Source organism: Podarcis liolepis (assembly GCF_965112155.1).
Source record: "Podarcis liolepis genome assembly, chromosome: 9".
NCBI lineage: Eukaryota > Metazoa > Chordata > Lepidosauria > Squamata > Lacertidae > Podarcis > Podarcis liolepis.
The window spans coordinates 4,336,816-4,352,950 of record NC_139564.1 but is presented as its reverse complement, the minus strand read 5'-3'; the positions used below and the strand labels follow the sequence as shown (position 1 = coordinate 4,352,950).

Sequence of the window (16,135 nt, the reverse complement as noted above, 5' to 3'; positions counted from 1 at the left end):
GCATATTTTTTAACAAGGTATGTATCTGTTCAGCAAGACCTCAAAAGAAGGTCACAGTCAGCATACCTTGCTTTTGAAAAAGGGCAAGTGATTCCCTTCCTACATTTCTGTTCTCCTCTCCATTATAAAATGCCCTGGGAATTTTCACTGGAGAACAATTATAGCAAATAATAAAATAAACTTCACTCAGGCACACTGTAAGCAGTTTACTTGCAAATCCCACATCCCCTGCTAAACTCCTAGTGTCTTTCCTTCAATTATGAAAGCAACAATGCTAATTCGGATTACTGCAATGGGCTGTATGTGGGGCTACCCTTGAGGATGGTCGGCAGGCTGCTGTTGGTGCAGAAATCAAAACCCAGGATGCCTGAAGGCAGCTTAACTCCTTGCATTGTTGCCAATCTGCTGCGAGGCCAGTTATGAGATTCTGGCAAGAAGATATAAGGCCCTATACAGCTCAGGACTACATTACTTCAGAGACCAACTTATCCTTCATACATGATAGTGTTTGGATTTGATATCCCGCTTTATCACTACCCTAAGGAGTCTCAAAGTGGCTAACATTCTCCTCCCCCCCCCCCCAACAAACACCCTGTGAGGTGAGTGGGGCTGAGAGACTTCAGAGAAGTGTGACTAGCCCAAGGTCACCCAGCAGCTGCATGTAGAGGAGCGGGGATGCGAACCCGGTTCACCAGATTACGAGTCTACCGCTCTTACCCACTACACCACACTAAATTCCGCAGGACAGATTCTCCCTTAAGTCCCTAAAATATCAGAAGCCCACTCTGCAGCAACTCTAAGCAGGGCCTTCAGTTTGGCTGCCCCTGTTCTGTTAAGCCACTTCTGACATCAGGAGGAGGTGGGGTTGCGGGCTCACGCTCCCAACACGCGTGCGGAGGCTGGTTTCCAGCCCCGTGCAATCCGGGGAATCCTCGGGCCACACGGCCCAGGGATCTCCCTCTTTAGTCCGCGCAGCTGTTGTGGTTTCCCACCCACCCGCCCTTTAAGGTTTCCCTTCTGACCTTGCTATGGACTTCGGTTGGTCGCCGTTAAGGGGTCTGGTAGGAATTTTTTCCACTTGGCAAATTGGCACTGGCCATTAGGTTTTTTTGCCTACCTCGTAGCAAATCGTCACAACTCCTTGGCTTTGGCGGTTAGGCATTGGTAGGGGTATTGAAATGTAGACGTGTTGGGGGGGGGAGCGCCATCACCTCCCCCAAATATTGAAGGGTAGTCCGGTAAAGGATTCCGGGGGGGCGTTGCCTTGTCCGAAGCCTATGGAGGCCAGGGCCTAAAGCGCGCCCCCAATCAGTCACCCCGGGGGAGTTCCTAGTTGATGTGCATCAACAGGGCTCCCCCTGCTGGTGTTAACCCTTCCCGGTTTTCAAGCAAACAGGCTGAAGAAGGATAGTCTGATAGGACCAATGCCTAAGCCAATACCACTCTTACCTGTAACCAATAAAGTTGTGGCCAATTTTAGCCCATTAACCTTAAATAATTGTGTCCTGTCTCTTTACTGGGGGGGAGGCAGGAACTCGCCACGCAAAACAACATTCCTATAGAGCTACAAGAAGAACCTACTCTTAATGATTAAATACAAATCCCAAGATTAATTTATCACTGATATAAGATAATTTTGGTATGACTGGATGTTACCAGCGGAAAGACTTATTAAAAGCAAACTTAACTTTTAACAAATCTAACAAAGGGCATGCAAATGCACTGTATTAATGAGAACTCCTACACTGAATGCCAGGTGAAGGAAATGTGCCATATCTAAAGTCACAAACCTGCGCAACAAAAACAGCAGCCAACTTATTGTACGTATCAGACAGTTTGCATAAAAGGTTATAAACCCAAGATAAAACATACCATCCTTATAAATCAGAGCTTTCCAAACTGTGTGTCACGACACCTTAGTGTGTCAGCTGCAACCGTTAGCTGTGTCAAGCGAAAGCTCTTATAAGGAGTTTAGCTTAACCTCCAGATTGCTAGTAGAACTGAATTACTGTGTCGCGAAATGACACGTGTCTGAAAAGTGTGTCACCGACATGAAAAGTTCAGAAATCTCTGATATAAACCAAGAGAGGTAGAGATTTGCAGGGGGTGGGGTGCAGACAAGGTCCTCTTTGCTCCACACTGTGGACTAGCACCATGGGAAACACATGGGGGGGGAGTCCTGCAAGTTCAAATTGTGCGCAGACACACACTCATCATTTATAACTTTTTGTTTTAATATGGGGGGATAGGATTTCCCTTTTTGATGCATTTCCACACACGCAAGCACAACCCCCCCCCACAGTATTATGAATGGGGGGGGCGGTGAAGTGCCCTTAAAAGAAGCCCCCCAACTGACACCCCTCACCCCCTAATTAAAGCCCTACCATCACCCCCAATTAAAGCCCCCATTAAAGCTCCCTCACCCACATAATAATAATATTTGTACCCTGCCCATCTGACTGGGTTTCCCCAGCCACATTAAAGCCCCCACCCCAATTAAATCCCCTCACCCCCAATTAAGCCCCCACCCCTCCAATTAAATCCCCTCACCCCCAATTAAAGCCCCCCACCCCCAATTAAAGCCCCCCACCCCCAATTAAAGCCCCCCACCCCAATTAAGCCCCCACCCCTCCAATTAAATCCCCTCACCCCCAATTAAAGCTCCCCACCCCAATTTAGCCCCCACCCCTCCAATTAAATCCCCTCATCCCAATTAAGCCCCCACCCCTCCAATTAAAGCCCCTCACCCCAATTAATCACCCACCCCAATTAAGCCCCCACGCCTCCAATTAAAGCCCCTCACCCCCCAATTAAAGCCTCTCACCCCCAATTAAGCCCCCACCCCTCCAATTAAAGCCCCTCACCCCAATTAATCACCCACCCCAATTAAGCCCCCACGCCTCCAATTAAAGCCCCTCACCCCCCAATTAAAGCCTCTCACCCCCAATTAAAGCCCCCACCCCTCCAATTAAAGCCCCTCACCCCCAATTAAAGCCCCCCAATTAAAGCCCCCCTAACCCTTATACTCACGGGAACTTGGCCCTCCTCCTTCTCAGGCCCCTCCATGGCTGTGGGGAGTTGAAGGGAGTCGGGGGCGCTAGTAACGGCAACAGGGGGGGGAGTTTGCTCAAAGCTCCGCCCCTTTCAGCGCCCCCCGCCCTCTTTTCTTCCTCCCCCTCCCGAGCGAGCCACCCGAGTCGAGGAGAAGCGCGCGTGCGCATGCGCCCGCGGGGCCGCTCTCTTCCCGCTCGCTCGTTGTTAGGGACTCGCTCTAAGGAGGGCGGGAGGGGGCGGGGGCGGGGCTTCCTCCCGCCCGACGCCGGCGCGAGCGAAGGAGGGAGCCGTTGGAGAGAAGCGAAGGTGCGCGCGCAAGCGACGGGGCGGGCAAAAAGGCTGAACGTCCGTCCTAGGTCCAGGAGCCAATGGGCTGGACGGCTCCGAGCGTGCCTCGCTCCCATTGGGCGAGGGGCTTCGCGAAAGAGGGCGGAGACTCCAGCTGCGTGGCCGTGCGCGCTCTCAGGCGGGAAAGTGGGGGGGGGGGGGCGAGGAGACTCTGAAAGACCCGGATGACAACATTCCCTACTAGCCAGCTGACTGCCTCTGAACATGGAGGCTCTACTCCGCCCTTACAGTTCATAATCCTGGATAACATTTTTTCCTCCTCCATGAATTTCTCAATAGTCCTAGATTTGGAGGGCGCCCCAGAGTCATCTAGTGCATCTGCCAGGAATGACAAGATGGATTAAAAAAATTTAAAAAATGTTTTAAATACAGTGGTGCCCCGCAAGACGAATGCCTCGCAAGACGGAAAACTCGCTAGACGAAAGAGTTTTCCGTTTTGGAGGTGCTTCGCAAAACGAATCTCCTATGGGAAAATGTCTTACGAGTTCCTGCGGGGGTTTTTTCCTTTCCCCCCCTTTTTCTAAGCCGCTTATCCGCTAAGCCGATAAGCCGCTAAAAGCCGCTAATCCGCTAATCCGTCAATGGGCTTGCTTCGCTAGACGAAAAGACTCTCAGAATGGATTCTTTTCGTCTTGCGAGGCACCACTCTAGTTATATGCAGAATCCATCAGGCGAAAGGCTGGGCTGGATGAATCCCAAGCCGGAATAAAGATTGCCAGAAGAGACATCAACAACCTCAGATATGCAGATGACACAACCTTGATGGCAGAAAGTGAGGAGGAATTAAAAAACCTCTAAATGAGGGTGAAAGAGGAGAGCGCAAAATATGGTCTGAAGCTCAACATCCAAAAAACGAAGATCATGGCCACTGGGCCCATCACCTCCCGGCAAATAGAAGGGGAAGAAAAGGAGGCAGTGAGAGATTTGACTTTCTTGAGCTCCATGATCACTGCAGATGGTGACAGCAGCCACAAAATTAAAAGACGCCTGCTTCTTGGGAGAAAAGCAATGACGAACCTAGACAACATCTTAAAAAGCAGAGACATCACCTTGCCAACAAAGGTGCATATAGTAAAAGCTCTGGTTTTCCCAGTAGTGATGTATGGAAGTGAGAGCTGGACCATAAAGAAGGCTGATCTCCGAAGAATTGATGCTTTTGAATTCTGGTGCTGGAGGAGACTCTTGAGAGTCCCATGGACTGCAAGAAGATCAAACCTCTCCATTCTGAAGGAAATCAACCCTGAGTGCTCACTGGAAGGACAGATCCTGAAGCTGAGGCTCCAGTCCTTTGGCCACCTCATGAGAAGAGAAGACTCCCTGGAAAAGACCCTGATGTTGGGAAAGATGGAGGGCACAAGGAGAAGCGGATGACAGAGGACGAGATGGTTGGACAGTGTTCTCGAAGCTACCAGCATGAGTTTGACCAAACTGTGGGAGGCAGTGGAAGACAGAAGTGCTTGGCGTGCTCTGGTCCAGGGGGTCACAAAGAGTTGGACATGACTAAACAACAAGCAGGTGTTAGTTGGCTGTCCGTCATGGATGCTTTAGCTAAGATTCTTGCAATGCAGGAGGTTGGGATATGAAATATACAGTGGTACCTCAGGTTAAGTACTTAATTCGTTCCGGAGATCCGTTCTTAACCTGAAACTGTTCTTAACCTGAAGCACCACTTTAGCTAATGGGGCCTCCTGCTGCTGCTGCACCGCCGGAGCCCGATTTCTGTTCTCATCCTGAAGCAAAGTTCTTAACCTGAAGCACTATTTCTGGGTTAGCAGAGTCTGTAACCTGTAGCGTATGTAACCTGAAGCGTATGTAACCCGAGGTACCACTGTACTCCAAGTCGAATGTGAATTTCATGCTCTTTATTCAGCTCATAGTAGCAATGAATGAAACTTTCCCCAAAACGTCTAGCTATATATACATTATTTACACAATGGGCCCCACATGATTGGCTAATTCCGGGCTGCTACTGTAGGCCAATCAGGCTTCGGATTCACTTCCTCTAGGAGCCTGATTGGCTGCTCCTGCAGGCCAATCAGGTTGCTGATTCACTTCCACCTGGAGATGGATTGGGTGGCTCGTGCGGACCAATCAGACTGCTGCATTCTGGATTCTATTGTTCTAGGATTCAGCTCAGTACATAACAGGCTAATAAAAATAATAAATTTTATTTATACCCTTCCCTCCCCAGCCAAGACCAGGCTCAGGGCGGCTAACACGAAATATAAAAACAATTGATTGAAATACAGCTTAAAAATCAAGAATAAATTACAACATTAAAACATTAAAATGCAGCCTCATTTCAGTGGAAACTCAATCAAAAACTTTTCTGGCGATAAAAATGTCAAGTCTTCACCAACGCGTAAGAACAGTGACCCATTCCCGACAGAAGTAACTGGCAATAACCTTTGCTAGCTTTGCCATGTTTCTGTATCCACAATTGTGATTAAGTGTTCAATAAATCCGCTGGTCAACCTGAACTAAGCAGCTTTTAAAAAAATGTCACTCTAACCCTTTTGTCTGCAGAGATGCAAGCAAAAACGAAGTGGGTGCAATTCAGTAAGGAAGCAGACCTTCTCTTGCCTCCCAGTGTTTTGGCAAATTAATGCACAGGCCCTGCTCTGATTGACAAGCAAGACAAGCAATGGTGTTTGACCGCCTTTGCTCCCATTGCATACTCTTGCCTTTAAACAAGAAGGGTCAGGTGTAGGATGTCTGAAAGAAAGACCAGACCCTGCCTTTTATGCTCAACATGATTATTGTTATATTATTTTCCAGTTGGCTGCATTGATTTTCCAGCAGCAGAGAGCTCTGGGTTTGTTTGTTTTACCTCGAGAACAAATTGGTGGCTTTCATTTGTCTGCCTTGAGAATAGCTTAGGCATGGTTTTTTCCAAAACATCTATGCAATTGCAATGCGTATATTAATTCAACGAAGGCATGAATAATTAAAATAGCTCATTACCCAGCACTGAGGCTGAACCACAAAAAAATCAAAGCAGACAAGACGTTAAAATCCGGAAAGTCAAAGCCTTTCTCCGGCCACAGTGGTTGCGGATTTCCAAAGACTCTGCAGCGCAGCGACAAAAATAAATGTGTCTCCTTCTACAGATATTTTCATACTGCACCTTCCATCCAGACTAGATCCTCAGGTCATTAGACAATAAAGCACTATTAAAAATAATAGCTAAACAGCAAAATCAAGAGCAATAGGGCAAAAATAAACAGCAGCAGGCAGAGAAAATAATAGGATGTAAGAGCAGTGAGCCGTAAAGCACACATTCAGATACGTTGATTCGGGAAATGTACTTTTGAATTAGGTCATTTTAACCAGTTTAGTGAGCCGGTGTCTCATTCACCCAAATCAGGGGTAGTTAACCTTTGGCTTGTGGCCAATCTTGTCCTGCTAGGGGGTCAAATTTGACCAACGAGGCCAATTTTTAAATGCCACGCCTCCAGCCAATCAGCTGACGCGAAGCTGTCAACTTACAGATTTGAAAATAAGGGACCAGCAGCCTCGAAAATAGGGGATCAGCAGCCAAAATAAGGGATTTTAGTCAACCAGCAGCCAAACGAAGCCTCAAGTGGTGGTTCCCACAGTGCAGCAACCCAGCAAAGGGGATGCAGCAAGGAAAACCACCGTCACCTCTCCGCTGGGAAGTGCTGAGCAAAGACGAGTCCCCAGGCAACGCGGCCAATTTGATAGGCACAAGGCATGCAAGCTCCACCCCCAGTCTTTCTTAGACTCCTGATTGGCAGGGGGCTGAGAGTGATTCTGCATGCGCTGCACATGTCAGTTCCCCTGTGTGCAAAAGGGCTTTTAAACAGCCCTGTGCTGTGCTTTGAAGTCCCGACAGTCGGGGGTTTCAAAGTACCTTGCCGCCTGACACCGCTATATACTGTAGGTGGGTCCCATTTGCCCTAATTTTCCAGCCTCCACTGTTATTGCGCTGCCACTAACATAATGGTCCAGGAGGAAAATTGGTAGGTAACTTTGTTATGTACTGAAGTTCTCACCCTGGGCCAGCAGGGGGATACTGTAGATAGTTTTCACTCAGGTCCACATATGCAAATAAGGGATTGAAAGTGACGTTCAGTGATTGGATAGTTACAGAAAGTTGTTACTGTTGCTTTGTAGTGGAGCTCTATATAAGCAGGTTGGCTGAACCCTTCAGCCCAGTTCTGTTCTGGCCTGTGAATAAACAAGAGCTGTATGAAGAATCGCTGTGTCGTCTGATATGTTCACCCACAACTTAACAAACTTAGCCAGTGTGAAATACTGTGCCCATTGGGCAGCACACCCCAACGTCTCTTGAGACAGACGGATGCCACAACAATTCCCTCTGGGAGAAACTAAGCCATGTTTATTGAAGGCTTATTGCTGATGGTTTGCGTAAAGGTGCTTTCAGGCAGGTGTTTTTTGTGGGATTGGTGCCCCTTACGCATACAGGTTTTTCACAGCCACCACACAATGTTCTTTGCCTCAAAAAACCAACCTTTATTTCCCCACCTCCTTATACCAGATTTACCGTTGCAGTGGAAATCCAATACTGGGGGGGGGGGCACCCCTGTTAGTAACAGTTGTTTACAGTAGAGCCTCAGTCTGAAGCCACTCTGGTATTTTCTTAGCAGTTTATAAAGGTTTTATATTTGTTTTCCACTTCAAACCCTTAACACAAAGCAGTATAAAACAAAGTACAGTGGTACCTCAGGTTAAGTACTTAATTTGTTACGGAGTTCCGTACTTAACCTGAAACTGTTCTTAACCTGAAGCACCACTTTAGCTAATGGGGCCTCCAGCTGCTGCTGCGCCGCCGGAGCACGATTTCTGTTCTCACCCTGAAGCAAAGTTCTTAACCTGAAGCACTATTTCTGGGTTAGCGGAGTCTGTAACCTGAAGCGTATGTAACCTGAGGTACCACTGTAGTGATACATGAAAGTAGGCAGTGTGATGTAGTGGTTAGACTAGAGCAGGCACGCCCAAACTTGGCCCTTCAGATGTTTTGGGACTACAATTCCCATCATCCCTGACCACTGGTCCTGTTAGCTAGGGATGCTGGGAGTTGTAGTCCCAAAAGCATCTGGAGGGTCGAGTTTGGGGGTGCCTGGACTAGAGCGTTGGCTTAGGACCTGAGAGAACAGGGTTCGAATCCCCACTTGGCCATGAAGCTCACTGGGTGCAACCTCGGTCCACGTCATCTGTCTAACCTACCTCACAGGGTGGTTGTTGGAGATGAAATGAGGAAGGGGGAGAAAACCGTGCGAGGAATAAATAAACAAATCATAGCAAAACTAGATAGAAGACCTTCTCATGTTAAGATATGGGAGGGTCACTCACAACCAAAAGCTCAAAATAAAAAAATTCCTTCCAGTAGCACCTTAAAGACCAACTAAGTTAGTTCTTAGTTAGTTCTTAGTTGGTCTTTAAGGTGCTACTGGAAGGAATTTTTTTATTTTGACTATGGCAGACCAACACGGCTACCTATCTGTAACTGGAACCAAAAGCTCAGACTTTTTTAAAGTTCGGTTTAAATCACTGGAAATGCAGGCGCCTGCCCGGTAAACAGGCCTGTGTGAGAACACAGCCGCGGATCAGATAAATAAATCCGGAGCAGGCTGCAGTCTGGCTTTGTAAATGTGAAACGTATCGGAGAACCCTGTGGGATTCGGAGGGTGGAGAGCGGCTGGACTTGACAATGCAAGCGTGAAGGCTTTTGGGCACTGGTGCAGTGCTCCTACCTGAAAGGCCTTCCTCCATCCAGTGCTGATATAATTCCTCCACTCGCCTGTTATGCAAGCTTTGGTTGCTCCCGGCAGGATGTTGGCAACAGCCTATTTTAAATCTTCCCACATGACAACGTCTCTAATGCTCCAGAAAGATGGGGAGGGGGGGAGAATATGATCTGTTCGGATTCGGCGCTGATGATGCACTTACAAAGAGCTTCTGGATTTGATTCAAATGGGCTTGATGGAGGTTCTTTGAGGAAAACACATACCGCCACTTATGGATTTTCCTGCTGGGGCCTCGGATTTTGCCTCTCCACCAGCCCCCTCCCCTCCCTGGAAACAAAATTGGTCTTTTAAAAGGCAGCATTTTGCAGCAGCAAAACTCTCCGCTGGCTAGTCCATTGTTACAAAACCGGCTGCTTTAAGCCTGCCACTCAGGGTGGAACAGGTTGTACTCTGTGGGGTGGGCTAGTTTAAAAATAAAAGAGAGAATTGTGCATTTAGCGAAGAAGACAAGGCTGCTCTGACACTGGGGACGCGGGAAAAGAAGGAGAGACCGGAAGCCATTCCGGCTGCAAAAATCATGTTGAAGGAGTGCATTTGTTGAAAGGGGATTTCTCTGATCTGGGAACTTAGCCTCTCCTTTCCCCTTAAAATATTGCCATCTTGTTGTTGTTTAGTCATTTAGTCGTGTCCGACTCTTCGTGACCCCCTGGACCAGAGCACACCAGGCACTCCTGTCTTCCACTGCCTCCTGCAGTTTGGTCAAACTCATGTTGGTAGTTTCGAGAACACTGTCCCACCATCTCATCCTCTGTCGTCCCCTTCTCCTTCTGCCGTCCATCTTTCCCAACATCAGGGTCTTTTCCAGGGAGTCTTCTCTTCTCATGAGGTGGCCAAAGTCTTGGAGCCTCAGCTTTAGGATCCGTCCTTCCAGTGAGCACTCAGGGCTGATTTCCTTCAGAATGGAGAGGTTTGATCTTCTTGCAGTCCATGGGACTCTCAAGAGTCTCCTCCAGCACCAGAATTCAAAAGCATCCATTCTTCGGCCATCAGCCTTCTTGATGGTCCAGCTCTCACTTCCATACATCACTACTGGGAAAACCATATCTTTAACTATACAGACCTTTCCTGGCAAGGTGATGTCTCTGCTTTTTAAGATGCTGTCTAGATGCTTTTTAAGATGCATAATCATACCTTCCAACATTTCTCTACAATTATTCTATGACTAACGGGAAGACGTATAAACACCCTGCCTGCACATCAGGATCAGTGCTCATCGTCATATTGCCACCCTGTAAACAAATTGGAACCAACGCTTAATAAAGGCCAGATACAGTCTCACCTCCCAATGGGCTTTGTAATAGCAAATGGGGGTGAAGACTAAATAAACAGGGGAAAACCCCTGCATTTCTTTCTTTCTTCCTTCCTTTGCTAAAGGTATTTCCATGATATCTTTCAGCTAGGGCAGCCAAGGTGGCTTACAAGCGAATGAAGCCCAATATAGGAAGTCAAGAATCTCAACAATATTATGTAGAAACTACTCATCTGTAGCCGTTAGTTATGTTTATTAGGTAATCAGCTACGATTAATAGATCGCTAGAGCACAGATTTGTTTTCTTGGCTATTGGCCAATGGCTATTAACCACATTAGTCATGCAATTAAATTCTGCATCTCTTGTGTTCTGTTTTGTTCCTGTTATGAAATGGACATCTTTTCAAAATATTTTTGGCTATCACTATTTTCCTGAAAGGTGTGGGTGGCTGAGGATTGAGTACTCATGAAGCACCAGACATTTGCAGAATGAATTGGCCATTTTTAATTAACCCATCCATACTATATTCCTTAATAATGCTGGGGCTGTGGTGGGGAGAGGAATACACAGTCTAGAGGGGAAGAGGAAACAGGCAGATCAGAAAACGGTGTAAAAGCAGCAGATATTCACAGCATCTGTAAACACCACTGCCAAAACCCACCGGGCAGGCTTCAGCTGATGATGACCCCCGTGTTTTATTTAAAAGCATTTCTAAACTGCTTAATATTTCCCTCCCATCAGATGTCAAGAAGATAAACAACTACCTGACTTTTAGAAGACATCTGAAGGCAGCCCTGTTTAGGGAAGCTTTTAATGTCTGATGTTTTATTGTATTTTCCATATTTTGTTGGAAGCCACCCAGAGTGGCAGGGGGAAACAAAGCCAGATGGGCGGGGTATAAATAATAAATTATTATTAAATTATTATTATTTGTGATGAATTTAGCACATCCACCTTCTTCTTCTTCAAAAAAAAACTGCCAACATTTTCAGCATTTTCAGATCCAGCAAGATGACAGGTCTTAGCTGTTTAATTTTTCAGGTGTGTATGTCTGTGCATGTGTGGTGTTTTTTATTCTTTTCCCACCGCTCCCGAAAAAAGATGACTCATCATCTTGTAAGAATGAATGTGGCAGAAGTGGTGAGAAACCAGTAATGAGGGAGGAGGACCAGGGTGGGAAAGACAGAACACTCGCTGATGCAAATTGTGTTCCAGACCTTGCCTAATGATCACCTGGAAGAACAATATGGATCCTTCTCTTCCTCCATCACCTTTGTTTCTGGCACATTATGCCACAAGCTCCTGTTTCCAGGGAAATGTTTTTGTGTGCTTTAAGCATCGCCAGAGTCTCCCCCCCCCCTTTTAAAATCAAACCTGCTATTGAAAGAGAAATAAGTCTTCTGTTGTGTCAAGAATCCGGAGGGCTGCCTCTGTTTCCTGTCAGGGGGCTCTTGAAAACATCTTTGCATGAAATCTGCATCGGAAGAAAATCGGCCTATGCCCAGTATACCTGAAGGAGCATCTCCACCTCCATCATTCTGCCCAGACACTGAGGTCCAGCGCTGAGGGCCTTCTGGCGGTTCCCTCCCTGCGAGAAGCCAAGTTACAGGGAACCAGGCAGAGGGCCTTCTCGGTAGTGGCATCCGCCCTATGGAACGCCCTCCCATCAGATGTCAAGGAAATAAACAACTATCTGACTTTTAGAAGACACCTGAAGGCAGCCTTGTATAGGGAAGCTTTTAATGTTTGATGTTTTATCGTGTTTTTTATATTCTGTTGGGAGCTGCCCAGAGTGGCTGGGGAAACCCAGCCAGATGGGCGGGGTATGAATTATTATTATTATTATCCTCCAGGGCAACTTGCTTTGAATTGGCAGTCCCTCCAAGTGCCCCTATTTTCAAGGGACAGTCCCCAATTCACAGAAACCATCCTCATTTCTGATTTTATCCTGGAATGTCCCACTTTCCTTTAGGTCACAACAGTTCTCAACCTGTGGGTCCCCAGATGTTGGACTACAACTCCCATCATCCCTGAGCTCTGGCCTTGCTAGCCAGGGGTGATGGGAGTTGTAGTTCAACAACATCTGTGGACCCACAGGTTGAGAAAGGCTGTCTTAGGACGTGCCTCTTTTCATTGGAGAAATGTTGGAGGGCATGGAGTTATGCGACCCATGAGCCCAGGAGATAAGTAACTACACACCTTATAGAAGACATCTGAAGGCAGGGAAGTTTTGACTGGGGCAACCCAGTCAGATGGGTGAGATTTACAGTGCTCATCTGTTGAAAGAGAACCATCCAAGCCACTTCGGCAAGATGTTGTTGTTTAGTCGTTTAGTCGTGTCCGACTCTTCGTGACCCCATGGACCAGAGCCCACCAGGCACTCCTGTCTTCCACTGCCTCCCACAGTTTGGTCAAACTCATGCTGGTAGCTTCAAGAACACTGTCCAACCATCTCGTCCTCTGTCATCCCCTTCTTCTTGTGCTCTCCATCTTTCCCAACATCAGGGTCTTTTCCAGGGAGTCTTCTCTTCTCATGAGGAAGCCACAGTATCGGAGCCTCAGCTTCAGGACCTGTCCTTCCAGTGAGCACTCAGGGCTGATTTCCTTCAGAATGGATAGGTTTGATCTTCTTGCAGTCCTTGGGACTCTCAAGAGTCTCCTCCAGCACCATAATTCAAAAGCATCGATTCTTCGGCAATCAGCCTTCTTGATGGTCCAGCTCTCACTTCCATACATCACTACTGGGAAAACCATAGCTTTAACTATACGGACATTTGTTGGCAAGGTGATGTCTCTGCTATACCCAAGGAATATGCCAGGAATGCTCAGGCCCCTGTGCGATTGAGCATCAGTCCTGCTAATACCAAATGTGGGTGATAAGTTAAAGTTACCAGATTTTTTTCAATGAATCTGGGGACATTCGGAACGTTGATGCTGCAGTGATGGCGGTGGCTGAGAGGCAGCTGCCGCCTTTACCTCAACCGCCATATTTCCCCTTCCTCCGAGGCTTCTATCTCCTTTCTCCATGAGCCTGGGCAGCCCCTGAGTTGTTGGTTCTTTTGTGGTGGTGGTGGGGAAGCGGTGCGAGGTGGGTCAGGCATGGAAGGTGGAGAAAGAGGGCTGAGAGCGGCGGCGAGGCTCGGGCAGCGCGATGCCCCCCTTCCCATTGGAGCAGCCCCAATCCCATTCCTACTCCTTCTCGCACACAAGCTCTGATAGGCAGCGTGAAGCCTCCCTTCCCAGCTGAGAGATCCCTGCCCCGCTCCTGTTTGCACACGAGTAGGAGTTGGGAGGCTTCTCCGATAGGCAGCATGAAGCCTCCCTTCACAGCTTAGTTGCTGGGGTCAGGGAAGGTGGAGGCAGCCCGGAAGCTGCGTCTGAGAGCCCCTGCGCCACCATCATATGGGGACTTCCAAGCAGCTCCTGAAGCCAGCCAGAGCCAACTACTCCGGGATGCTGAGACTGCCACTGCTGCGTTTCCTGGGGACATTAGATGAAATCCGGGGACATTCCGGGGATAGAATTCGGATGGGGACTTATTTGCAAATCTGAGGACTGTCCCCGGGAAACGGGGACCTCTGGTAACCCTATGCTAAGTGCCAACAGAAAAGGAGTCGAGATGGGACCACTGGGACGCTTGGTGATATCATCAGCTTGCCTCGGGGAACCTTAAGATCTACAGAAGTACAAAAGAGGCATTGTGTTGTTGATTTTTGAAGTGGAAAAAATGAAAGAGGCCTTCTACCCCAATGGGGAGATATACGAAACAGACGGCTCCCTCCATCAGCTTTGCCAAAAGCTCAGAGGCATCAGGGACCTCCTGCCCCTGAGCTGTGCCAGCTGATCATTATAAGAATAATTGGTGCCCATGTTTTCCTCCCCTGTCCCTTTTACCTTTGTGTTGTGGAGGGTTAGATCGTAAGCCTGCGGGCGGCGACTGTCTTGTTTTAACTGAATGTATGTAAGGCACTCCAGGAGATGTTTTGGCAGCAGAGCAGAGTCAAACATGCTCCAAATAAGTAATCAATCAATCAATCAATCAATCAATCAATCAATCAATCAATCTGGAAGCTACTAGATGAGCCTTGCAGGATCCCGAAGGAGAGCATGACTCATGGGCTGAAGCTCCGAAGGGGAGCGCTCAGCTTGTGCGATGAGGCTACACACACTGCCAAATTTTGTTCCACCTGTCATCTTCCGCTGCCGGGCGTTGCCATGGCAACCATGCACCACCCGAACCGCTCATGCAGTTGATGCAGCATTCCAGTGAGACATGTATTAACCAGGCACCTGCACTCAAAAATGTGCTTGGGGTTCAGGCACCTGCCTGCAGGGTTTTTTAAAAAAACATTTTTGGACCCCTTAATTCCCCAACCCAGAGTCCTGCCCTCCCTGTCTGTTCCCTCTTTCCTTCCCTCCCAATACCACGCACTTCCTCCTGTCCGGTGGGGAGGAGATTTTCTGCAGTTCTGATGGATCTTTCACCGCACAGAAGTTGGAGTGTTTGTGAACATTCTGTTACTGCAGAACGTTTGAAACCTTTGCCAACCTGGTGCCCACCAGAAGTTTCAGACTCCCGTGAGCCCCAGCCAGCATCTTATAGGACATGAGAAATAAGCCCCTGGGAATTCTGCCTGGGGCTGTCAAAGAATGCGGGAGAAGAACAAAAATGGGAACTGCTGAAAATATAGAGAAACCAATCGTTAAAGATTAAACATTGATAGAATTGAAACTATATGCATATTGATTAAAACCATGCAAATAATAAACCTTTACAATAAAAACAGCGTGGAACCAGCCCTTTCATTAAAAAGCAATCAGTTACCAAGAGCCTGTTGGAACAAGGAAGTACAGTCATACCTCGGGTTGAATGTGCTTCAGGTTGAGCGCTTTCGGATTGCACTCCGTGGCAACCCAGAAGTAACGGAGCATGTTACTTCCGGGTTTTGCCTCTCTCACATGCACAGAAGCTCAAAATGACATCATGCGCAGACTCGCCGTTGTGTCTTACGTTCTATTCAGGATGCGAACGGGGCTCCAGAACGGATCCCGTTCGCAGCCCGAGGTACTCATGTATTCACTTGTCAACAGAAGGACAACTAGGAGGGAGCTAGTTTGGCTTTTTCAGGGAGGGAGTGTTAGGATATTCCATTCCACCTTAAAAGGAACAGGCATGATTGATGTGTGTCCCATGCCTGTTTACACTCCAGCACTGCTTGCTGGGAACTTCCGTTTTGTGTATGGCTTTTGCTTTAGCTGCTTGCTTGGACATGAAAGGGAGAAGTCATGTTTTTCCTTTGTCCTGAACAAACTGCTTGTAAATATGCTTTACATATGCCTCTATCTGCCATTCTGTTGTGAAGAGTTATTTACTCTGCTGAGTAGAGCGTGCTCCAGCATCTGAAGCTGTTTCATGCTGTGCCAAGGACCAGAGATCACCCGGCTACTGGCCGGTGGGCTGGAGCCAGGTGGGGGCCTGCAAATTGCCCCCATTTCCTTCGACACATCTCAACAGGGAGATCCAGAGTATGGGAGCAGGCTGGGTACAGTGTGCCAGCCTAGAAGACTTGGGTTCAAATCCCCCCTTGGCCATGAAGCTCACTGGGCAGCTTTGGGTAGTTGTGAGGATAAAACAGGGAATCACTTGTATCACCTCAAGCTCCTTGGACGGAAGATGGAATATCTGATAGC

At 47.8% G+C, this 16,135-nt stretch overlaps 1 protein-coding gene and 1 long non-coding RNA gene across 3 annotated transcripts in view; one reads left to right on the top strand and one right to left on the bottom strand.

Annotated features, from left to right (window-relative positions):
* Window positions 1-3,334, bottom strand: part of ALMS1 (ALMS1 centrosome and basal body associated protein) — a 73,861-nt gene extending 70,527 nt beyond the window's left edge. The window contains exon 1 of one of the 2 annotated variants that reach the window (XM_083520396.1): window positions 3,031-3,334. In XM_083520396.1, the coding sequence (XP_083376522.1) occupies window positions 3,031-3,066 (36 nt within the window). In that variant the 5' untranslated portion in view covers window positions 3,067-3,334. The remainder of the gene's footprint in view (window positions 1-3,030) is intronic. The other variant, XM_083520395.1, reaches the window with a different exon arrangement.
* LOC310686073 overlaps window positions 1-16,135 on the top strand; it is a 143,792-nt gene that overhangs the window by 2,590 nt on the left and 125,067 nt on the right. The window lies entirely within an intron of this gene.